At 51.5% G+C, this 23276-nt stretch overlaps 11 protein-coding genes across 11 annotated transcripts; 6 read left to right on the top strand and 5 right to left on the bottom strand.

The window, feature by feature from the left end:
• Window positions 1-107: 107 nt before the first annotated feature.
• Window positions 108-1742, top strand: Aspvir_000857 (CDC2/CDK family serine/threonine-protein kinase; the record flags this gene model as incomplete). The annotated part of the gene is made up of 3 exons (XM_043265989.1): window positions 108-679; window positions 819-1233; window positions 1293-1742. 3 exons carry the CDS (start codon window positions 108-110, stop codon window positions 1740-1742), a joined length of 1437 nt encoding a protein of 478 aa, XP_043121924.1.
• A 347-nt stretch (window positions 1743-2089) lies between these two features.
• Window positions 2090-3811, bottom strand: Aspvir_000856 (uncharacterized protein; the record flags this gene model as incomplete). The annotated part of the gene is made up of 2 exons (XM_043265988.1): window positions 2090-2596; window positions 2645-3811. 2 exons carry the CDS (start codon window positions 3809-3811, stop codon window positions 2090-2092), a joined length of 1674 nt encoding a protein of 557 aa, XP_043121923.1.
• Window positions 3812-4889: 1078 nt separating this feature from the next.
• Aspvir_000855 (RNA recognition motif domain-containing protein) lies at window positions 4890-6056 on the top strand (the record flags this gene model as incomplete). The annotated part of the gene is made up of 4 exons (XM_043265987.1): window positions 4890-4938; window positions 5010-5152; window positions 5225-5620; window positions 5676-6056. The coding sequence occupies 4 exons, from the start codon at window positions 4890-4892 to the stop codon at window positions 6054-6056; spliced, it is 969 nt and encodes a 322-aa protein (XP_043121922.1).
• A 473-nt stretch (window positions 6057-6529) lies between these two features.
• Window positions 6530-8235, top strand: Aspvir_000854 (class I SAM-dependent methyltransferase; the record flags this gene model as incomplete). Its single annotated transcript, XM_043265986.1, has 4 exons — window positions 6530-6679; window positions 6754-7023; window positions 7088-7289; window positions 7349-8235. The coding sequence occupies 4 exons, from the start codon at window positions 6530-6532 to the stop codon at window positions 8233-8235; spliced, it is 1509 nt and encodes a 502-aa protein (XP_043121921.1).
• Window positions 8236-8584: 349 nt separating this feature from the next.
• Window positions 8585-9072, bottom strand: Aspvir_000853 (phosphatase YCH1; the record flags this gene model as incomplete). Its single annotated transcript, XM_043265985.1, has 2 exons — window positions 8585-8895; window positions 8958-9072. The coding sequence occupies 2 exons, from the start codon at window positions 9070-9072 to the stop codon at window positions 8585-8587; spliced, it is 426 nt and encodes a 141-aa protein (XP_043121920.1).
• Window positions 9073-9410: 338 nt separating this feature from the next.
• On the top strand, window positions 9411-10070 carry Aspvir_000852 (mitochondrial 37S ribosomal protein bS21m; the record flags this gene model as incomplete). The annotated part of the gene is made up of 1 exon (XM_043265984.1): window positions 9411-10070. The coding sequence occupies one exon, from the start codon at window positions 9411-9413 to the stop codon at window positions 10068-10070; it is 660 nt and encodes a 219-aa protein (XP_043121919.1).
• Window positions 10071-10358: 288 nt separating this feature from the next.
• Window positions 10359-11720, bottom strand: Aspvir_000851 (uncharacterized protein; the record flags this gene model as incomplete). Its single annotated transcript, XM_043265983.1, has 3 exons — window positions 10359-11339; window positions 11463-11478; window positions 11548-11720. The coding sequence occupies 3 exons, from the start codon at window positions 11718-11720 to the stop codon at window positions 10359-10361; spliced, it is 1170 nt and encodes a 389-aa protein (XP_043121918.1).
• Window positions 11721-12158: 438 nt separating this feature from the next.
• Aspvir_000850 (glucose-6-phosphate isomerase) lies at window positions 12159-13890 on the bottom strand (the record flags this gene model as incomplete). The annotated part of the gene is made up of 2 exons (XM_043265982.1): window positions 12159-13320; window positions 13391-13890. The coding sequence occupies 2 exons, from the start codon at window positions 13888-13890 to the stop codon at window positions 12159-12161; spliced, it is 1662 nt and encodes a 553-aa protein (XP_043121917.1).
• Window positions 13891-15647: 1757 nt separating this feature from the next.
• Aspvir_000849 (uncharacterized protein) lies at window positions 15648-17367 on the top strand (the record flags this gene model as incomplete). Its single annotated transcript, XM_043265981.1, has 2 exons — window positions 15648-16075; window positions 16188-17367. 2 exons carry the CDS (start codon window positions 15648-15650, stop codon window positions 17365-17367), a joined length of 1608 nt encoding a protein of 535 aa, XP_043121916.1.
• A 312-nt stretch (window positions 17368-17679) lies between these two features.
• Window positions 17680-18556, bottom strand: Aspvir_000848 (uncharacterized protein; the record flags this gene model as incomplete). The annotated part of the gene is made up of 2 exons (XM_043265980.1): window positions 17680-18269; window positions 18415-18556. The coding sequence occupies 2 exons, from the start codon at window positions 18554-18556 to the stop codon at window positions 17680-17682; spliced, it is 732 nt and encodes a 243-aa protein (XP_043121915.1).
• Window positions 18557-19797: 1241 nt separating this feature from the next.
• Aspvir_000847 (uncharacterized protein) lies at window positions 19798-22328 on the top strand (the record flags this gene model as incomplete). The annotated part of the gene is made up of 5 exons (XM_043265979.1): window positions 19798-19816; window positions 19887-19946; window positions 20012-20610; window positions 20666-22177; window positions 22236-22328. The coding sequence occupies 5 exons, from the start codon at window positions 19798-19800 to the stop codon at window positions 22326-22328; spliced, it is 2283 nt and encodes a 760-aa protein (XP_043121914.1).
• Between the last annotated feature and the right edge of the window lie 948 nt (window positions 22329-23276).

The following is a 23276-nucleotide window of genomic DNA, read 5'->3' as shown; positions in this document are numbered from 1 at the left end:
ATTCATCTCCCAACCCAAAGCGGATTTAAACGCTACTGGTCACTGACATATTCGAATTCATCAGCAAATCTACAGGTTTTGGATTCTTCCAATTCCTGATAGGGGCCATGTCCGCCCCGTCCAAATCACGCTGGGCCGCTGAAGACCCCGAGGAAGACGCCATCCTCGCACAACGAAAACGCGAAAAGGAAGAGAAGAAACGCGCCAAGGCAGAGAAACAGCGTCAGCTGGAGGAGCAAGCACGACTCCAGACCGCACAAGCCACGCTGCAACAGCAAGGAGACGCGCTCAATGGGGACTCGGAAGCTCCGCCCAAGAAGCGTCGCCGGCTGTCGAACGAGCAGTCCCAGCCCTCCGCAGCGTCGGGGTCTGCAGCCAAAGCACCAGCCGAGCAGACACGGTCGACACTCCTGCGGTTTCCGGGGCCGGAGTGGGGACCCTGTCGGCTTGTGGATAACTTTGAACGGCTGAATCATATCGAGGAGGGTTCGTATGGGTGGGTGAGTAGGGCGAGGGACATCACGACCGGGGAGGTGGTGGCTCTCAAGAAGCTCAAGATGGAGAATTCGCCGGATGGGTTCCCGGTAACGGGATTACGGGAGATCCAGACGCTCTTGGAGGCTCGCCATACAAGCATTGTGTATCTCCGCGAGATCGTCATGGGGACTAAAATGGATGAGTATGCTTGGCCCTCCCTACCCTCTGCCCCCAGTCTTTCAATGCCCTCTTCCAGCGTTGGTGTTGTTTCGTCCTGAAAAGTTCAAGATACACCAGTATTAACCAATTCGGGGCTCTGGGCACCTCTATCCCGCCAACAGTGTATTCCTCGTAATGGATTTCCTCGAACATGATCTAAAAACCTTACTCGACGACATGCGCGAACCGTTCCTCCCTTCGGAAATCAAGACCCTCATGCTTCAAATCCTTTCCGGCCTCGAGTTCCTCCACTCCCACTGGATCATGCATCGCGATCTGAAGACCTCAAACCTCCTGATGAACAACCGCGGCGAGATCAAAATTGCCGACTTCGGCATGGCACGGTACTACGGCGATCCGCCGCCGAAGCTGACGCAGCTGGTTGTAACGCTCTGGTACCGTTCCCCGGAGCTCCTGCTGGGCGCAGAAAAGTACGGGCCGGAAATCGACATGTGGAGTATTGGGTGCATCTTTGGCGAATTGCTCACCAAAGAACCCTTGCTGCAGGGTAAAAATGAAGTCGACCAAGTATCAAAGGTAAAAGATCTGCTTTCCTTTTGACTTTTATGTCCGTTCGCGCTGACAGAGAAACCCAGATATTCGCTCTCACGGGCCCTCCTACCCAGCAAACGTGGCCTGGTTTCCGCTCCCTTCCTAATGCCAAATCACTTCGCCTCCCACCTACATCCTCATCGGGGCCGACGGAAACCCCTCCGTTACTGCCCCGCTCAAAATTCCCCTTTCTCACCAATGCCGGTCTCCGGCTTCTGTCGTCTTTACTGGCGTTGAATCCAAGTGTGCGCCCTACTGCTCAGGATTGTCTCTCACATAAATATTTCCGGGAGGACCCGCGACCAAAGCCAAAGGAGATGTTTCCGACCTTCCCATCAAAGGCAGGCATGGAGAGGCGAAGGCGTCGTGAGACTCCAGAGGCGCCGAAGCGCGGTCAGGAAGCTCCCGCCTTGGACTTTGCCAGTGTATTCGGTGGTCAATCCAGTGGCGATACCGGGGAAACAGGCGCTGGCTTTACCTTACGTCTGGGTTAGCCTTTCATGCTACTAACTGCGAGTTTTCAAGAGATATGATTAAGGCAAGACCAGCCTTCGTGTCTTGGGCACACAACTGAAGGAGTCTGTTTTTCTGATTTCCTGTGAACAGAAACATCTTAGCGGTAGGCATCTATCAGAAAGAGGCTCTGCATACATGATTTGTACAAATGAGTGTCATTTCCAACCTGTGCCCATTCAACCCAGCGATCCTTGCCGCGGGCGCTTGAGCCAAAAGTATACAAGGCCCATTAACAATACAGAGACAATGAAAATGGCGCAAATCGCGCATTCCGATTCCAGCTTCTTCCGTTGTGCAGTCGTGTAACTTACGTATAACCCGGACATTATGGGAATTGACGTCGCTCCCACATGGGGTAAGTAACAACACACTCATCAGTGGAATCGCTTGCGTCTCGTTCGAGACTCGGCAGGTTACCCCGACGCGAAGCGTACATACCTGGTCCGACAATCTCCGGGATCTCCTGCGTTCTGACTGACATGTTACGGTCGAGTCCCGGACCACTGTAAATTCTACCGTCTCTCGCAATTCGGCTTCCTGTTTTTATAGGATTGTCTCCTCGATCGGGGGGAATATCACTCGATTTACCGTCGACAAAGAAGAACTCGTCTCTGAAAATCAGGGAGGCGAGTGCGTCATCGATCTCAATTGGTGACCGGACGAAATCTGAATCAGACGTGTCATCTTCAGCCTGGCTTGGAGAGGGTGGTCTTCGAGCCGCGCACGGGTCAGAACTGTTTTGGATTCCAAGGAAATCAGTGTCGTCCAAAGCGGGCAGCAGGCAGCTCGCAGTTCCTTCTTCCTGCGCGCTCGATCTCGCTTCTGATGGTTCCTATGATTTTGTCAATGACGAGCGGGTAACATTAAAAGTGATACTAACCGTGATGGATGCACCAGCATGAGTTACCTGCGTCTCTCCTGCGTTCGAGTGTCTAGACTGCTGAGACTCTGTCTCTGTTGGTACATTTCCATCCTCGGAATGGTCGGCTGGAGCATGGTGAATTGCCCGTGACATGAGATCGTTTTCTGCAACGTCGCTGCAACATAACGTTTGACCGCCGCTGCTGCATTCTCTTGACGACGCAAACAATTCAAGCGTTCCCATCATCAATTGGACGGCTGGTATCTGCCGAAACGTTGATTCACGAGAACTGACCGAGGATGACCCGGACGGGGAACGGCTAGAGACATATACACAAGCGATTGAGTCAGTTGAACCAGAAGCGATGGGTGGTAGAGCGATCTCGTGGCCTCGTGTTGACTCATTGGGTTCCCGCACATTTGGATTGAGCAACTCTTCAGGACCCTCAGTCGCGGTCGGCTTCTCAAGGTTGATAACTGGCGAATGGGGTGGAATAGGGCTTGAATGATGGACCTGTGAGCATAAATCTTTCATACAGTTCTCACTCGGCTGCGAATTCATGGGAATCTTCCGGGATGCTGCCTTCGATGTTTCTGATGATGTTGTGTGTACCGTCGTCGCTTCTATTCCGGTAAGCTCAATGAGGCTGACAGATGGCGAATTGGAAATGGCATGAGTCGAGGTCTGGACGATTGTACTTGATCCGCCCGGGGTGTGACCGTGGTACTCGGTGATGTGCTCTCGAGGGGACCCCACCGTCGTTGCTGTCTTTGACGCACCATCCACCCCTCCTTCTGACGTACCATTGACCCCTCTCTTTTCCTGTGCGGCTAGGGAGCTCCTCAATCCAGTGCTCTCTAAGCCCCGGCCGACGGTACAAGGCAACGGCGATGTGGAAGGTACAATGTTATGGCTGTGATCTTTCAGAGCTTCACTTGAGGAATGGTTTCGAGTTGTTCGATAGAGACCGGTGCCGAACTCGTGATCGTCTTCTGTGCTAGCGTCCGACACTGACGACGGAAAATGATCAGATGAGTCCTCTGTAGAGTCTCTCGAGGACCAAATACTAGGTATATCACTTCTTCGAGCGTGGCTGCCTGGAAGCGGTCGTCTTTGCATTCCAGAACGAAGGGCCAGAAGACCTGATCGCGCTTTGCGAAGGGACCTTCTCGGCAAATCCTGCATCCAGCTAACTGGATTCTGTGTTCTAGATGCTTGAGATCGGTAGTAATCACTTTGCAGCCACAAAGATGCGGACGCTGCAGGGTTGTGTCGAGGGTCGCGTGGGTTGAAGACGGGATAATGGGTTAATTCCTCACAAGATGCAGGTGGAGTGGCTGGACTCTCGATCCTAGAATCACCTTGTCAATATGAACTCCTCTCGCCGTTGTGGAATTGGCAAATACCTATTTCTGCTCCTCAAGGGTGAGCGAAGAGCTAGTGACGAAGACAATGTCTGTTTGCCGATGCTCAGGTCCTCAGAAGTCATCTTCTTGGATATCGACACTAGCAGCGGTTCCTCAGCTCAGTCTGGTCCTTGCGCATGCTAGACAGGAAAGAAGACTTGCGTGACTTTTCATACGTCAGAGGAGTAGGTTGATTGAGAAGGATACACAATGTCTGAAATGAAACCTGGTAAATGCACCAATTACTAAGTGATAGGATGGGAGAAACACAAGAGATCACTAAACAGAACCTATACTCCAGTGGCAAATGCAGGGTATCAGATAGTTAGAGATTTTGGCAATGTTGGACAGAAGAAAGTGGTCACTGGAGGCTGCAGCTTCCATATTCACTGCGATTAAAGAATACATTGCACCTGCTAGAAGAGGAAGTTGTGAGGTTAGATTCACATTAGCCACAAAAAAGACTGATACAAACTGTTATATGCCTATAGAACTTCTCTAAATGTCTGGGATCTATTTGTGGCAGGATTTGCCAATTCTCTATTAATATTACAAGAGATTAGGTGGATCATTGATGCTGCTGAAGCTGATGTACAGGATCCTTAGTAGGGACTACGGAGTACTTTGGTGTTGCTCTGCGCCGGCTAGCTGCACCCAGAAGCAATAAGCTCTGAAAATATCTCACACCTTATTAATTATGGGCCATCTTTCTCATCCCTTTTGCCTATCTACAACAGCCTCTAATTGAAATCAACCTGCATCGCTACTTAAAAGAGTTTATCTTCTATCCTGACATATCTCTTTTCGTGTCACCTTGTTCGTTTGTTACGTGCTGTTCCAAGCGCGCCGTTCTCGTCATGGCCGCCAGCCAAGGAGCTGTCTCCTTCGATGCCATCATCCAAGCCGGTAAGGCGTCCTATACGTCTCAGAATCCTCGTCGGAAAATGTGCCTTTCTAATTGCAACCTGAGCATTTAGATCGCAAAAAGAGAAAGAATGAAGAACTTGCGAGCAAAATCCTTGGTAAAAACAGAAAGCCTGTCGCCGCAGGCGCGGGAGCTGGAAGCAAGTCTCAGAAAGCGAAGCCAGGGAGTCTCGCCAGTCGGATTGGTGTCGTAAAGGTATTGTGGAATATGCGCCTTCATACTATTTAGCACACGGTCAAGACTAACATTGGATTACTGTACTATCAGCCTTCCGCATCAGCTACATTGAAAACTACGAAGAATTATCGCACACAGTCAGCGCCGGTAAGAGCAGCGAACTCGCAACCAAAACGCACCAGCAAACGTCGCCCAGACGAGGAACGCCTTCTTTCAGCGCTCAATCCAGCGAGCGGTCAATCAACGGTGCGCGACAATCCTGTTGGTATAACTATTCGAGGATCAGGGTCAGGGTCTTTCGTCGTGATTGGGAGCAATTTCGCTCCACGCACCACAGCAGCAGACATCCAATCCGCTATTGAACCGTTATCGGGACAGATATTGAGCTGTTGGATCACCTCGCAGCATCCTACTGTCACAGCCGAGATCACATTCGCCGATAAATCGTCCGCAGAAAACGCCATCGCCAACTTCCACAACCAAAGGGTGATACTCCCAACTGAATGTTACAATTCCTTTTCACTGACTAACAAACTCAAAGGCTGACGGCAGAATTTTGTCCATGCGGTTCAAGCCCTCCACGGCCGAACCGACACCTTCTCAGCACGTACAGAATCCTCCGTCCTCATTCAGCAATCTACGAGAGCAAGCGGATCGCGAGCGTCGTCTAAACCGGAGAGCGGAACCTGCCGTGCAGAATGGAAGATACGGTTTCGCTGAAGGAGATGACCAATTGCTTCCTCAGGAAGATTTTCGAGGCAATGGCCGTTACAACAGGCGCAATGCGAGAGGCAACCGAGCGTACGGACGAGCTGGCAGACAAACAAACCAGAATACGCAAGAGACTGGACTTTATAGCGATCAAATGATGGTCGATGCACCCAGACAGAACTCTGGTCATAGGGGTGGACGGCACCGATGAACTAGCGCGTTGTGCCTCGAAATGGCCGGGCCATGCTATCACCGAATCTCTTGTTTTTTTCTTTTCTTCAAGGGAAAATCATGTCCTCTTTCCGCACCAGCCCAGTGCTGAGTACAGCAGGGACTTTTCTTTTCACAAACCAGGCTTTCGGGTGCACGCTCTGCGACCAATTTATTCTGTCGATCTTGACGATAAGACGCAATAGTGGAGGTTAATCACTGTAAATTAACGGACAATTGATAAGATAACATCACGTGCTCTGAAACCTTATTGCGGAGAAATTGGAGATATGAACAACGGAGGATGTGGGAATAGCTACGTAGCCTACCTGGAGCAGTCTATCTCACAAGCCGCGTCCTTCTTGAAAATATCTGATCATCATTGAACCTCCCCCGATGCGCACGGGTCATTGACCTTATCAGATTGAAAGGCCGTCCCCAGCCGCACGTGCTTGAGAAGACCGCACTCAAAAGATGAATAGTGCGACGAAGCGTGCTTTGACCCGACATGTTCGAACATATCAGTGTCGAAACCTACGGATAGGGTCGCACCGATGCTCCTCAACATTTGATCAGAGACAGTGGTCTACACCGCTCGCGAAAACTCTAGCGAATGCGATCAAGGTATCTGGACACTCTCTTGCGTTCAGCCTTGCGGCGAGCTCTTGAACTATAGCTGACAAACTGCTTGTTTTTAGGTCACAGGGCCGATCCCGATAGCGGCCTTTATGCGCCAAGTTCTCACATCTCCAGAGGGAGGCTATTACACGACTCGACCTGAGGGCGGCGGCGAAGTGTTCGGAAAGAAGGGAGATTTCGTAACCTCGCCTGAAATCTCACAAGTCTTCGGGGAGTTGGTGGGTATATGGACGATCACAGAATGGATGGCCCAAGGGCGGAAACGCAGCGGGGTGCAGCTCATAGAGGTTGGACCGGGGAGGGGTACACTGATGGACGACATGTTACGTGTGAGTTATTTCGTCCTCGGCAGTCGGATTGGGATGTCTCATGCTGATAGAGCTTCTCGGCTAGACGTTCAGGAACTTCAAGAGCTTTGCGTCGAGTCTCGAAGCTATCTATCTGGTTGAAGCTAGCCCGACGTTAAGAGAGCTCCAGAAACAGCGACTTTGCGGTGACGCGGCTATGGAGGAGACGGATATTGATCACAAGAGCATCAGCAAGTATTTCAATGTTCCGGTGATCTGGGTAGAGGATATCCGATTACTGCCTCATGGTGAGACTGCATTGAGCTTCCAGACTTTTGAAGGGCCAGTTACTGAGACAGTTATGCAGAGGAAGACAAAACACCATTCATTTTTGCCCACGAATTCTTCGATGCACTTCCAATCCACGCTTTCGAGTCCATCCCCCCAGCGCCTGAGAATCAGTCCGAGCAGAACGAGATTGTGACTCCTACCGGCCCTGCGAAGCTGCACCAACCCATGAAACCCGCCAACACCCCCCAATGGCGCGAGATCATGGTTACATTGAATCCCAAAGCAGTCGAAGAGAATCTCGAAGGCGAGCCCGAATTCAAGCTGACACTAGCCAAGGCATCGACTCCGTCTTCTCTTGTCATCCCGGAGATTTCAGAGCGCTACCGAAAGCTCAAGTCTACGCCAGGTGCTACGATCGAAGTCAGTCCGGAAAGCCGCATATATGCATCCGACTTTGCTCGTCGCATTGGCGGTTCGTCACAACCGCCTCGAACTGTGGGCTCGCGGAATGCAGCCGCCGCGCAGCCGAAGCGGGTACCATCTGGAGCAGCGCTGATCATGGATTACGGAACGATGTCGACCATCCCTATCAATTCGCTCCGCGGGATCCAGCATCATCGGAATGTGCCGGCACTCTCATCGCCGGGGCAGGTCGACGTTAGTGCTGACGTTGATTTCATGGCTCTTGCGGAGGCGGCCATTGAAGCTAGTGAGGGTGTTGAGGTCCACGGACCGGTAGAGCAGGGAGATTTCCTGCAGGTCATGGGCATCGCGGAGCGGATGCGGCAACTGCTCAAGGGAGTGCAGGATGAAGAGAAGCGCAAGACGCTCGAAAGTGGGTGGAAGAGATTGATCGAGAGGGGCGGGGGCGGCATGGGAAAGCTCTACAAGTTCATGGCCATCATTCCGGAGAATGGTGGAAGAAGGAGACCCGTTGGATTCGGTGGGACTGTTCAGATGTAACAATTGCAGTAATACCTGCGATTCTTTCTGCGTACTTATGAAGACAACTGTATGATAGATGTATATATAGAAGCGGTATTCACAAGCTCTTAGCGTTTATAGACAAGTGGTTGCGTTAGAAGGCTGTATAAGCATTGCGCCATCGCGTTTGCAGCGTTAGTACCCGCCATATCCCGAAACACCAGTCCAGCGTAGCGTGGAACTGGTTCTGGATCTCACCGGCAGAGACGTATACCCTCTATCCGGCCGCGGTAAACCAGACCCGAGTCCTGCTCGCGAGGCCTGTGAAATCGATGGAAAGTGGTGTATATCGCAATGGGATCACTGTTACGAGACGACCGAGCGTGTCTCAATACTCCCTCCATATATCCTCGACGTACGCCTCTGTCAGCCGGGTGTCTTTACCATATTTCTCCTGCCACTGGACAAACCCGCCCTCGAGGACATAGACCTGTTGCTTCTTGCTCTCTTCAGGACCCAATGCTGCCTCTCGCTCTCGCGCGTAGCGGAGGGCGGCAGATGGTCCGCGCTGTTGGCTCAGAGCACAGTGGAATACCACCTTTTCTTTGTCTTTGAGCGTTCGGACCAGTTCTGGCATGCGATAGTCGAGTGTTGAGCTTGGTACCCAGGTGGAGGTGTGAATATGCCCGCCGATGTGGTCTGCAAGGAAAGAAATCAATTAGAAAAGAGCGGAAAGATGGATAGGTGGTTTTTCGTCGTACCGGAATCTCTTACGTCGATGATGGCAAGCTTGTTGGGAGAACTGGTAGAGAGAAGAAGCTCGGAGAGAGCATCCCGAGTCATGCGGGGAAGGGTTGCTATTGTGATTGAGGACATGGCTCTTTTATGGCAGTTGGAATACTGCAGGTTGTACTGTTGATGTTGCGAGCTGCCCTGCGGTCTGAATTCGTCTAGAGAAACAAATCTGGCTTGTCAATTGATGTTCTCGAATGTTGAGTCGTTTCGGCTGCGGAGCATCTATAGAAAATGCCAAGTCACGTGAGTGCAGATTTCCGTCTTGAGAATCTCCGCAAGATTTCCAGCGAGATATAGCTACGCCGAGACTGTTCTCTATCTTGACGAACCAACTATATTTTCCTTTTGATATTAGCGGTTCTACTCATCCCTCTTCATACATACTTCATACATATCACCAATTTCTCAATATTGCAAAGATGGAGGCACGATCCGTGGCTCGATGCCTCCGCTTGAGGCCGACAACCTCGCTATACACCACGCAACCCATCATCTTCCGCGGACAGAACGCCCTCCGATACTTCTCAACATCCAATTCCCTCTTACAAACTCCTCCCAGTAGAAAGGGCCAACTGACCTCTACGACCCCCGCGTCAACCCAGGATCAATCCAAGGTCCAAACCAGCAGCAGCACAGCATCCAACTCCAACTCCGCCGACTTCGACCGGATCCTCAACCAACTCAACTTCAACAACAGCAATCGCGATGCCACAGAAGGAAGCCAGTCCTCCCAGCAGCCCTTCGACCCCCTTTCTCTCTCGCGTGCGGTCAGCATGGCCCCCGAGACAGACAGCTACAAACAGCCGCTCCGCCGGGTGGAGCTGAAATTGGGGCCTACGCTGGGTCGCCAGGTGCACGTGGAGCCGGAGAAGGGGGTGGATCTGACGACGGCGCTGCGCATGCTGCAGGGGAATATCACGACGAACAAGGTGCGGTCGCAGTGGCATTCGCAGAAGTTCCATGTGCGGAGGGGCCAGATGCAGAAGAATTTGAGGATGGAGCGGTGGCGGAAGCTGTTCAAGTTCTCGTTCAAGGAGACTGTGAACAAGATCCAGCGTATGAGGGCGCAGGGCTGGTAAGATATGTTAAGTGGTGGTTTTTCGACGAGGCTGGTGTACATAGAGAGACGGCATGCATCAGATTCAGGGACTGTGATGAGAGAGATGAAGTGGACTCTGCGAGCGAGAGAAAGTGCTTGCGGAAAAGTATTTCCTGTCATGTATAACTATCTTCTAGCTGTTTTTCTATTTGGCATCTATCCAGAAAACAATGGGTCCGTTTGAGTGGTATTCAAGAAGTTCATTTTCGTCAGAATCAGATATAGACATGAGATATACAATCATCCGCATACAGTCGTATACAACACCTCAGTCCTTCTTCCCGTATCCCCCATATCCATAACCTCCACCACCAGTAGCGACCACAGAGGGAGTGCTCGCAGGCGAGTAACCCCCATACCCGTTTATTTTACCCCCATTGCCGTACGCGATCCCGACTGACCCTTTCCCGCGAGGAGTAGAGGCACCCAAAATCCCATCTCCGCGCCATCCAGCCCGTCGGCGCGCCCCATTCCGCTCCCAGTACAACGCCACAACAGCCCCGATACCCGCAGCCAGGACGAAGAAGAACAACCTGGAGAAGAACGACGCTACGCCAGACGATCCCTCCGCAGAATCCGGGCCCCCAGCAGGCCACCAGATCCCCTTCCCGCCTTCAACCCAGCTAACATGGAAGGTGAACGTGAGCGGCTCGCCGCGAATGACCTTCGTGCCGTGGCCGGCCGTCCATGGATCGCGCGCCGCCTCGGAAACAGCAACAGCCGCGTTATTCTCGTCAGCGTCGTTGTCCTTCGGAACAGGGCCGTCAAACTCGGGAATCGAGTAGGCGGTGCCGGCCACGACGTACCCCGGGCTCGCATGCTTGCCCTTCCGGTTACTTTTCTTGGTCTTGCTGGACGCGGAGGCCGAGGGGATATTGTGCACGAGGACGTTCATGTCTGTCCAGATGTGTAGGTGGCTGCGCTGCAGAGTGCCCTGTAGAGCGAAGGTAAGGGGTGTGTATGCCGGTCCGCCATTGTCGAGGGGGGAGAGGTCGGTGTTTTCGCTCTTCTTGGTATCAGGGGATGGGCCTGCTTGCGCGGATGGGGCAAGGGGTGCGGTGGGTACGCGACAGGCTAGTGGTACATCCGAGTGGACGTAGTATTCTAGGAGGTGGTAGAGCTCGTCCGGGAGCGAGCTGATGGTGCAATTGATTGTTTCTGTCACGCCGTAGCGGAGGGCGAGGGGGAGGAAAGTCTCGTTGCAGGTTGGGAAGGGAATGTATTGCAGCTTGCCGAGATTGTCCATGATCTGTACAGTAAGAGTGTTGTTAGCCAGAGGGCATATGGAAGGACTGCGTTGTAGAGAGATATCTCAGCATCGGCATGCCCAGCGACAAGCCGTAAGGAGAGAGCGGAAAGGGGGAGGCGTTACATGTTCCCCAGAGTCACTAAACAGGCAGTTAGTACGTTATATTCAACGAGACCGAATCTTCCTGATCGATATCTGCATTACTCACATTGTCCGGTTCAAACAGGTCACCGGCATAGGCTGTCCATAGCTGTATACAGCCCTGCCACTGGCGACATCACTCTTCCCCGCAGCCGCGACCTGCGACAAAGCAACAATTATCAATGCATAATACCGTGCTAGGAATGGTATATGTGATAATCGTCTCTGGGAAAGGAACATGTTAGAAGATTTGTTGGCCACCAAAGAGGCGTACTGAGCTTCCCTCGTGGAATGATTCGGAGTTTGACACTGGACATTGGCTGCCGCAGGATCAACAAAGAGTCTCCCCCAATTCGCCGAAACGATCTCCCACGGTCAATCAACCTAATTCTGACACCCATCGCGAATAGATAGTCGTGATATGTTTCTTTGCGATTCAAATTTGGTCCCATAGATATCTATAATTTTATTTAATTCCAAACGTCTGGTTCTGTTATCACAACCCGATATATACACGAGAGATCTGAAAAGTGTTCTACGAGATGGGCACTATCTTGGGTTGATGACTTTCATTTCAATTGTGTGCTATGGAAGAAAGAAGCGATCACTCATGAGTCGTGAAGAATTACATTTTTGTAGTTTGGTTTGGACTTGACCGGCCGATATTGGCAGCAAGATTTAAGCCAGGTTGGCCTTCTTCTTGAAGGCCAGCAGCAAGCCGCTGGTGGAAGCGTCGTGGTCACCACCTGCTTCGGGTGTCTCCAGCTCCTTCTGGATCTTCTTGGCAAGGACCTTGCCCAATTCGACACCCCACTGGTCGAAGGAGTTGATGTTCCACACGGCACCCTCGGTGAAGGTGAGGTGCTCATAGTAAGCAATCAGGGCACCGAGAGTGGAGGGAGTGATCTTCTGGGCGAGGATGGAGGTGGTTGGGCGGTTACCCAGGAAGGTCTTGTGAGGCACCAGGTTGTCCGGGGCGCCTTCGGTCTTGACCTGCTCGGGAGTCTTTCCGACCATCAAGGCCTCGGACTGAGCAAGGAAGTTGGAAGCCAGCATGCGCTGGTGCTTGCCCTCTTCGACGGGGTTGTGCGACTCAGCAGCCATGATGAAATCCGAAGGAATAAGCTTGGTACCCTGGTGCAGCAGCTGGAAAAAGCTGTGCTGGGCGTTGGTGGCAGGCTCACCGAACAGAATGGGGCCAGTGGTGTACTTGACGTATTCTCCAGTGCGGGTGATAGCCTTGCCGTTACTCTCCATGGAGAGCTGCTGCAGGTAGGCGGGGAAGCGATGCAGGTACTGGTCGAAAGGTGCTACGAGGTGGGTCTGGGCGCCGAAGAAGTCGCTGTACCAGACGCTCAGCAGACCACCGAGAACAGGAATGTTCTTCTCGAGGGGAGTCTCGCGGAAGTGCTTATCCATGGCGTGGGCACCAGCCAGGAATTGATGGAAGTTGTCGAAGCCGATGTAAAGGGCAACAGAGAGACCAATGGCGCTCCACACGGAGTAGCGGCCGCCGACCCAGGACGCAAAACCGAACATGTTCTTCTTGTCAATACCAAACTTGGTCACCTCCTCCTCGTTGGTGGAGAGAGCGACGAAGTGCTTAGCAATGTGGGCTTCATCCTTGGCAGATTCAAGGAACCACTTCTTCGCGGAGTTTGCGTTGGTGGTGGTCTCTGCAGTGGTGAATGTCTTGGAAGCAATCAGGAAAAGAGTGGTCTCGGGGTCGGAGTGCTTGAGAGCTTCAGCGATGTGGGTTCCGTCAATGTTCGAGACGAAATGAAGGGTCATGTCCTCGGCGCCATAAGGCTTGAGCGCCTCGGTCACCATGACAGGGCCGCTATTGGGCGCGTTAGCAATGGCTCAGCGAAAGAATTGACCCAAAGTAAAGGGTAAAGCAGTAAACTTACAGATCAGAACCACCGATACCGATGTTGACGATTGTCTTGATCTTCTTGCCTGTGTAACCCTTCCATTCACCGCTTCTGACCTGCTCCGAGAACTCCTTCATGTGCTCAAGCACGGAGTTGACATCCTCAACGACGCTGTTGCCGTTGACCTGCATGGGCTGGTTGGTGACATTGCGCAGAGCGACGTGGTAGACCGCACGGTTCTCGGTGAAGTTGATGGGCTCGCCCTTGAACATAGCATCGCGGAGTTCCTCAACGCCGGCTTCTCTGGCGAGCTTGACCAGGAGGGCAAGGGTCTCCTCAGTGAGGAAATTCTTGGAAAAGTCGAAGAGGATCTCGGTGTTGTCGATCGGGTTGGCGAAGGTACGGCTGAACTTCTCGAAGCGCTGAGGATCCTTCTCAAAGTATTCCTTGAGGACAATGTTGCGCCCGAGGGAGTTGTGGTGCTCCTGGAGCTCCTTCCAGGCACCGAGCTCTGTAGCCTGCGAAAAACCAGGCATTGTGACTGCTGTGTAGCCGGAGTTGATCTATAGTAGGAGAGCTCTTGCGTCAGTGCGGGGCAGGAGATGGAGGGGTATTAACAAGGGAATGCAGCAGATTGAGGAGTCGCGCACAAATAAATAAATTCCGTACCTAGAAGAGGAGAGAGGTATGTGAGGAGTTCAGATTCAGTCTGAGGGTATAGATAGATGGAGGAGAGAAAGGGAGTTGATGAAATTCTAGAAACGGGAAGCAGGGAGGGCGATGATGCAGGCCGGAAAAACAGCTGGCCTGCTTGGAACCTGGGAACGTACCTTAGCTATGGCTATCCTAGTACCAAGGTACTAGTAAGGGAGTATGTCGTCAATCGGCCTGTTGGGGTCCGCCTGGAGGGGCTGACGTGGGGCAGACAAAATGAGTTTAAGAGACCAGCGCTGAATTTATCCGACTATGACTAGATACTGACCAGGAGTGATGGAAGGATAGATAATATTTTGGAAGATGATTATATATCTTTGAGTAATAAAGTCTATCATACCTCCTGGTGTTTACTAAACCATTATCATGAGGGTTTGGTGTCGAATTCCCTATGATCATTTGAACCACCGAGGTGGAATTACAACTCCGAAGTAACCTTACCTACATTGATTGCAATGCCTCTGGTCTTCTTGGTAATCCAGTGCGTTCTAGACTTGGAGAACACGATAATAATAATACTCAATGGCAATAATGCAAATAGAAGATGTTGACAAGGTCTATCCAGGTGACTTGCAAATTCTGGTGCTCCTCGGAAATGTGTTATTGATGGACGACTGTACTCCGGCATCAAATTTCCTGAGCAATCCGAAGGCCATTTCTCAATAGTCCCAGCCCCCAGGACCAAGAAGCCTCCGTGTTCCAGATGCTGTAGATACATGTCTGCCGGTGAGTCTAATGAGGGGAATCCTCAGAGTTCTGTAAGTAGACTCCATACCTAGCATCCCCACGATTCCTGAGGGTTCCGTTGTAGAAGGTCGGCTAAATAGGTAGAGGAGTACAGTAGAAGTCTAGTAGGGACAGTTTAAAACGGTGATCATGCACATAATGGCAATTTCACCCTGGTTCTGATTGTTACCGGTTCAATTGCACATCCTGATCATCGCTTGACAAAGTTTGATATTGATCCACTGCTTCTCGTTTGTAAGTTGGAGCTCACACTTCATACGTAGATGCTGGGAAGCTTCTGGTTGGCTAGACTCATGGAATTGGAATCTGCGTTGACAGCTTCTTCTGTCAAGGTCTTAGCATTCCCGTAAACTATTAGCAATTAATCTGTATCTTAAGTTGTGTTGGCGACAATATCTCATATGCAATGGGATATATATACTTGGTCATTGGGAGTGTATGGAACTTCCAGCGGGCTGATCGGAGTACGTCAATTCACTAGATATAGTACATGTGTTCACAGAGCCTGAGGGGATGAATATCAACTTATAGAATAATATCAAAGGCTTCTGCATCTGTTAGAGTGCAGTTGTATGGAGTAGTCACTAGATGGTTATTGAGATATTAAGGCCTTGAAAACGGCCATTTTATATGGAATACAAGGTGATCGACTCGGTAGGGAAATACATTAACTAGTTAACTAACTACCTAGTAGTGAACTATTTATGATCCGGAACGCTAATAATATCAAACATCCTGTCCTCCCTCTCCTTTTCTCTCGACTAGACTCTGTATCAATCTTTCTCCCGGTGGGCTGATTGTTTGGATATATCCAGCGCCTCGTTCTATCAAAATGTCTGTCCAATCCCTCCCAGACGAGGTTCTCCTGCGCATCCTTTCTTACCTTCCATCACCTGCAGATGCGACAGCGCTCTCTCTACAATGCCACCGTTGGCATCGTCTTTGTGACATGACCACTCGGCGCAAATACCGCCGAGTAAAACTACGAGAGACCTTAGATTTGGCTGTGGCCTTCAAAATCCTCCGGTCGATTCTCAAAACCCCTCAATATGGGCGGTACGTTCGCCATATAGAGCTGAACCGATCCCCATCGGTAGGTTATGGAATCGTGCAGTCGTACACAGTGAAGCCCCCTCAGCGGTCCCTCCGACCAAAAGACCAGGAGCGCTTGACCGCAGCAATTCGGCGGGCCGGCTTTGAGTCTCCGCAAGAACAGGAGAAGATGCTCAACATCCTACTCCAAAATCCGGCCAGCATGGAGTATGATTCCCCCCTTCCCGCACCCTTCTTTGTTCTCCTACTATCTCATGATGCGGCTTTCATGTCCTCAGAGCAAGTGACTTCTAAAACACCCGAGCCTGAATTTGACTAGCCATCATGACCCGCGAACCCCGTTTCTCGCCCAGGCGTTGGCAGCGTTGCTGGTCAGCGTCTCGCCGCTGTTGGAATCGCTGAATTTCTGCCCTGTCGGCAAGGAACCTTCGAGGCTGTCGAAACTGACTGCACAAGCCAATGGGACTCCACTCCGAGAGACGGATTATTTCTTCAAGCATTTCCTAGACCGTGCGAGTAGTGGCCCGCCGGAGACTATGCCATTCCTGCAATATCTTCGCAAGGTTCGATTCCTTGTCGATGCTGATACAAGAATCTATCGCTGGTTCTATTACCAGCCCTATGACCTGTACGGCAGCCTGAACTTGGTGTGCCGGCTGCCCGGAGTGGAATCCATCCGGGTCGACGCCATTATGGGCACGGAGAGTGCCAGTGTGGAACCCCCGCCCCAATCAGCGAATTATACCAAAATTACCATTCGAAACTCCAGTTTGGATTACCATCATCTGGTGCAGGTCATCGAGTCGGCTAAACGGCTGGAAGAGTTTACCTATGCAGTCGGTGGCCGAGGCTCGAGCGATGGCTCGTTGAGCATATTCAGTCCGGATCATGTCCTTAGGGCTCTCCTCCTGCACGGTCATTCGTTGCTGCATCTGGATTTGGATGTGGAGGCAGAAACACCACTGGCCGAGACCTTCGACCCCAGCCTAGGACAAGCTTTCTTTGCCAGTGACGGCCCATCGTTGAGATCCCACCCCATTTATCAACAGGAGTGGGCAGAAGAACTCCAGGAGCTTGAAGCGAAGGATGACCCAGTCAGTTGTCGATCGTCACCGTGCTCTCTTCGTGGGTTTACCGAACTAAAGAATCTGAGCCTCGGCATCCACCTCCTCTACTACTTGGCTCGAGGAATCGGCGCCGACCAGGTGGAGGATGCATCATTTGCGATCGTGGATAATCTCCCACTAAGTCTCAAATCGCTCTGTATCTATGGGTACGAGAAGGGTATGAAGCCGCAGGTTAAGGGTCTTCCGGACGACGTGTTTGATAGGCAGTTGGAGAATCTGCAGAAGGACAAGAAATTGCCACGATTGACATACATCGAGGGGATTGATGAGTTAATCGAGAACGCAACCACGGTGAAGCAGCCGCAGAACAACGAGGATGATCTGTGGGAGAGGGAGACGGATGATGAATGGACCGATCATGAGTATGATTAGATGTGGGTTGGACTTTGCTTTTGTCTGTGTACTAGCATACAGTATTCTGAACAGCTTTGACACCTGGCAATGGGCAAACACAATCCAAAAACCACCACCTTCTTTTGACGGACTTATTTTATGGTTTAGTGGGTTAGGTCAAAATGTCATTCTAAGCTGATTGATTGCAAGCCTCTACATTTGTACCACAGCAGAGGGAACAACCATCACAACAATGGAAAAACCTATACCGAGGCATTAAGATAGCAAGGAAACGCAGAAAACGCAGAGCGCATTAAAAGAAATAGACAGCAGAAGGCAACCAAGGTTCATTTAAACAAAACGCGTAATGGTGCGAAAGCCCTGGTTGTTGATAACTATATCGCCTTCAGCTCCCGTAGGCTGCCGATCAAACATGGCTCTGAAAGGGATCACAAGAGGTCCTCCGGTAATTGAAGTGGGCGTAACGATTACTTCCTGATGGCAGAAGGCGGTTTGGCTGTTCGCCTGCTGCTGGACAAGAGGGGGCATCAGGTTGGGCTGCTGACGTAGCTGAGCAATCGCTTGCCTTGTAGGTCTTGGAAGGTTCGGAGGGGCAAGCTGCCATTTCTCGAACCTGATCTGCTTGGTGACCGCTTTTATTGAGATGAGAATCACGATTCTGGTGTCCCCAGAGGAATTCTGAAACCACCAAGTGGCGTCTCGACGAAGCTTTTCCAAAGACTCCGAAACTCCCGTTTCTATGACGAGTGAGGGCCAGCCATTGAACTGGCCACCTAGAGGCTGGCGGTTAGGAGGAAAAAAGCAGTTGTCCGGCTGTTTGCCATGGGTAGTAACAGTGCCAGGTGTCGTGACTGCAAGTCCCCAAAACAACGTCACTGTCTGCCACTCCCATCCGAATGCACTGCCGGTCGATGTAGTGGCTCACACCCGATGTGGTCAGATCATGTGCAATAGATGGGACTACTTTGATGATTCCTGTCGTCCCAATCCACATAAATCGAAACGCGATTCCCGGCAGGCAGCCGGGCTTATTGCTCAGCCTGTCAATGGCGGCTTGTGACATACCCATAATAACCAGCCATTGGTTACCTTGCCCATTGTTCTGCTCCAACTGGTCATGGATGGCTTTCACCGCGAGCTGCAACTGCGTTAGGGTGGAGAACGATGAGAAGGAACGGAGCTGGTAGCTTTGTGGTAAGTCGGTCATAAGATTATGCCTATCACTGATCATAATAGGTTTTAAATTATAATACCACTAGGCCAAAAAGGCGCCCGGGACATGGTCCTCATCAGTCTAGGGTCTCATATCCATAGTCATAGTGGTATAATATATTTTAACAACGGGGGACGGCTCGCTCAGGGAACGCTGATGAGTGTGACCGTTTGGTCGGCTCTGACGAGGCATCAGTCCTGTATGTAGCCATTGCGGTAGAATCAAAGTCAAGAGTTGAGAGAGGGTACTGTGAGATGAATCAAGGAGTAATAGAGTAGACGTGATGAATTTGCAGGATAACAGGCGGTTATGAAGATCAGGAAAGACGGGAGAAACGGTGTATAGAGAAGGGAAGGAGAGGTCAAGAGAAAGAGAGACTGTGGGCATATTTATGCTTGAAGGGCTATATTCACATACCATTCTCTGTTGTTAGACTAACAAGGATATGCAGCGGATTCAAGATTAAACTGTGAATACTGTAGTAGGTGGCGTTGCGGTGGACTATATAGCCTTTGGTATTTTTGCAATGATTATGTCTCACCACTCCCGCCCTCTCTGTGGTTGCACGCAATTCACTGATACCGAATACCATAAAGTAAGGCAAGGATGTTAAATTAATTATATAGTACGGATGTCGAATGATTCGAATCGTCATAGAGTAGGGATATTGGAATGGATACTGCGTATTTAAGTGTATATCCAAGTATGGTGGTATTCAATACTATGTATGCAATAAAGGGGGTAGAGTTATTAAGGTAATAAGTTTATGTTTTATATTGTCTATGAGAAAGAAGACTTAAGACTGCTACTGCTGTAGAAGGTATGAAAAAAACATTAATGTCTTTATAGACCACACATCATGATAAGTGGCAGTGAGGCGCTTTCCCCAAAATAGGAACGCTATACTGCTTCCAGTAATTCACTATCATCGCAGAATACGGGTCTTCACAAGAAAGGCTAATGCCTAAAAAGGAAATGCACGGACCATACCGCCTTCACGACTGACTTTATCGCAAGTTTCTCCAAGCCGACTCCGACACTGATCGCAGCAGCACTTGATCTACTCCTCAGACCTGCATTCTCAGCTATCATCTGCTGCAGGTGGCTCTTCCTTACTTGTTTTCTATTAATCAAGTTTTGCTCTTCCTTATCAAAACGCATAGCTAGTTCTGCTGCTATTGATATTTTCTACAGCTTCCCTGTCCGTCGCTATCAGAGCGGCGAATCCAGCCGTGATGTACAATCCTTACCAAAGTATGTCCAATACGCGCAATTCTGAAGCCTCTGATTCCTCAGTGTGCGAGGTGCTAACTCAATTTTGTAGCTCCAGGTCTGTATGGCAGGCCTCCTGACTATGGAGCCTATGGAGCTCCTCCTGGCATGGGTCAGTATACGCTTTTCTTTCATCGCGTCTCTTTCCATCTCTTTCAGTGTACTGATACATCCTAGCTCCTCCTCCTGGGATGGCAGCTCCGGGGACCGCTCCTCCCCCGGGGATGCAGCAGGCAAACATACCGCAGCCCGGTCGACCTGCGGGATTCCCTCCTAACTTCCAACCTCCCCCCAATATGCCCAACATTAACTTCTCCGCACCTGTGATCCGACTTGGGACGTCTGGTCCTTCGAAATCAGCTACTCCGGACACGAGCAAGGAACGCGGTGGCGAGGCTCCGGGAAGGCGTGCGGGTTTGGGTTCAACGAGTATCGAGTCTCAACGCCAGAATGTACGAGATGCGATGATGCAGCTGCAGCCTCCGACGAGGGAAGAGATTGTCAGGACCATCTTTGTTGGGGGTATTACCGAGGGCGCTGGCGGCGACGAGGGCATCGAGAAGATTTTGCGGTCCGCTGGGAACCTCAGGCGGTGGATCCGCGCTACGGATGCTGATGATAAGCCATGCAAGTTTGGCTTCGCAGAGTACGAGGACCCTGAAAGTCTCGGTACTGCTGTAGAAATACTAAAGGACGTGGAAGTGCCGGTCAAGAGACAAACGCCATCCGAGGAGGGTGACAAGAAGGAGCAGGAGGTGGAAAAGAGCACACTACTGGTTCGTATACCCGCCCTACAGGTTCATTTTACGCATCTAACCATGTTGCGATTAGGTGGTTGTTGATGATAGTTCCCTGAGCTATCTGGAGCAGTATGAAAACTCCAGAGGCGAACAAGACCCGGCGGAGCATCAGGCGCGGCTCGATGCTGCGCGTAGCAAACTCGCCAACGTTCTCTCCGAGCTTTTCCATCCCACCTCACCCACCCGGAAGGAAGACGCCTCCGCCATCGACCGTGAAGGAGACACCGCAATGAAGGATGCCGAAGGCACCTCTGCTGAAGTCGTCACCATTCCAATTACGGTTGACGACGAACTGTCCGACATTCCTCCTGAAATGAGGGAGACTGTCGCCAAGGAGATTGCAGCTTTCCGAGAGCGCAGCAACCGTAGAGATATTGAACGTTTGAAGCGAGAGGAGGAGCTCGAATCCATGGAGCGAGCACGAAATGCAGGCCCACGCCTTAATCGCCTGGCTTCTCCCCCACCTTCCGCTCCTAGTGGACCTGCTGCCGGCGCCAATGGTGTGCCCCTTGGTCCGCGAGACCGCGGCATGCCAAACGCGCCTTCGGGGCCTAAAGGATTCGGCGTACAAATCCCCAAGGATTACCAGAAAGGAGTGTCGTTTGTCAACGGAGGCGCAATCAACGGTGCGACTGTGGTCTACACCGATAGAGATGACGAGGATACTGATGCGAGTGACGAGGAGCTGGAACGCCGACGTCAAGGAAAGAGAGAGGCTGAATTGGAGAAGCAGTTTCTTGACCAGGAACGGCGGTGGCTCAATCGCGAGCGGAGCAGGACTGCGGCTCTGGAGCGTGAGAAGAAGCGGGATAAGGAAGAGGAGGCCAAGGCGCAAGAAATTCGCGATGAGGCTGATCGGCGGTATCGGGAATGGAACGACGACATCGAGGCCAGTCGCAAGGTTGAGGACTATTATGCCGATCGGGGCGCATGGCTCCGGAGTCGTGCTGCCTTCCGTGCTCGTGAGATCAGCAACGACGAGGCTGACCGTGCGGCCGAAGAACGAGAGCGCGCTCGGTCTGCGCAGCAACGCGAGCAGGCACGTGGCATGGCGGACGACTTCCTCGCGCGCCAAGCTGAGGAGCTGGAGGCACGTACCCAGGCGCCCAGGGAGCCGCAGCGCTTCAAGCTTTCTCTTGGCGCTGCAGCCCAGAAGGCTCAAGCCGCCACCACCCGCCGGACCGTGGCCGAAGTGGAAGGACTGCTGGAGGACGAAGAAGAGCCCCAGGCGACCGCCAGACGACCCCTCATTCCCATCAAGTTCGACAGCGCTGCCGAAGCGGCCGGTCTCTCCGACGAGGAGCGCGCGCAAGCCGCTCGACAGTTGGCGGCAGAAATCCCCACCGACAAGGAAGGACTATGGAAGTGGGATGTCAAGTGGGAGTTTGTGGATGAGACTGTTTTGCGAGAACAGCTCAAGCCTTTTGTTGAGAAGAAGATCGTGGAGTACCTCGGAGTGCAGGAGCAGATGTTGGTGGACGTGGTGGAAGAGCATGTCCGGAAACAGGGACGTCCTCAGGAGCTTGTGGAACAGCTGGAGGAGGTGAGATTCCCCAGACGAATTATGATCCCACAGCAGAAGCTAACCCGATTGTCTACAGGCACTCGATGAAGAGGCGGAAGTACTGGTCCGCAAGTTGTGGCGAATGATTATTTTCTTCTCGGAAAGCGAAAAGAGAGGTCTTTCAGCATGATCGATACTGTATCTGATAGGATGGTTCGATAGGGCTAGCAGTATTGGGCTGATAGGGTACTTCTAATTTGATATCCACCTCGACATGGAGTACAGTCCTTCCAAATAGTTCTTCTGTCCCCTTACTGCCCATCCCTTATCTTCATATTCGAAACTCACTGAAATTGAGCCTGGGTTGAGGTATCTTTATGCTCTCAAGCATGTAAACACCCCGCTAGTGCTCCAACTGTCGCATTGGAACAGCTACGCCAATCACATTTCTTACTCGTCTTTCATCTGTCTGATACCGTAGTTCAATTCTAGCCCTCAGATGATCCAAACCTGAAACCGCAGAAATTGCCAACAGACTCGTGACCTTGCAGATACTACGGTACCTACCTTTAGTTCCCTACCGTACGGGCTTACTGTATTCAGGAACCGTTTCATGGTCCTATACAGAAAATAAAATACGCGGAGGCGGCCCGTCGGTCATGGGCAATTATATCATTGGCGGATAAACACCGACCAAAGCTTAGGACAATTCCTCCGCCAATGGCACTGCAGTCCCACGCACCGCGGAGCAATCCAGACGCAGCAGACAGTGTAATTGTTCCGCCGCGCAGTTCTGGATTGCTTGATTTAGCCTGAGGAGGGAGAGCGCTGAGGGGCCGTATATCTGGCTTGTCTGCCCCCATGTCTTGGAGGGGTAATTAAGAATCTTTTCTCTTGTTCTTTGCTCCCTCTCTCTCTCTCCCTCTCTCTCGCAGCTGGGGTTGAGATTCCTTTGGTTCCTTGAGTGTATACCGATTGACTGTTCGGTGTATTGAATTGACTACATTGCTATCCCCCGCATTTCAGAGGTCAGTTTTGTCGTGGCGTCTTTTCCTCAATTGCCATGCGCGATGAGAGTGAAGTCGTGGTTAATATGGGATTGACGTTGACCTTGTCTAGACTACTTTCCAACGTGAGT

The sequence above is a fragment of the Aspergillus viridinutans genome (assembly GCF_018404265.1).
Source record: "Aspergillus viridinutans IFM 47045 DNA, scaffold_1, whole genome shotgun sequence".
Classification (NCBI taxonomy): Eukaryota; Fungi; Ascomycota; class Eurotiomycetes; order Eurotiales; family Aspergillaceae; genus Aspergillus; species Aspergillus viridinutans.
The sequence above is the reverse complement of the archived record's forward strand: the minus strand, read 5'-3'. Positions and strand labels throughout refer to the sequence as shown.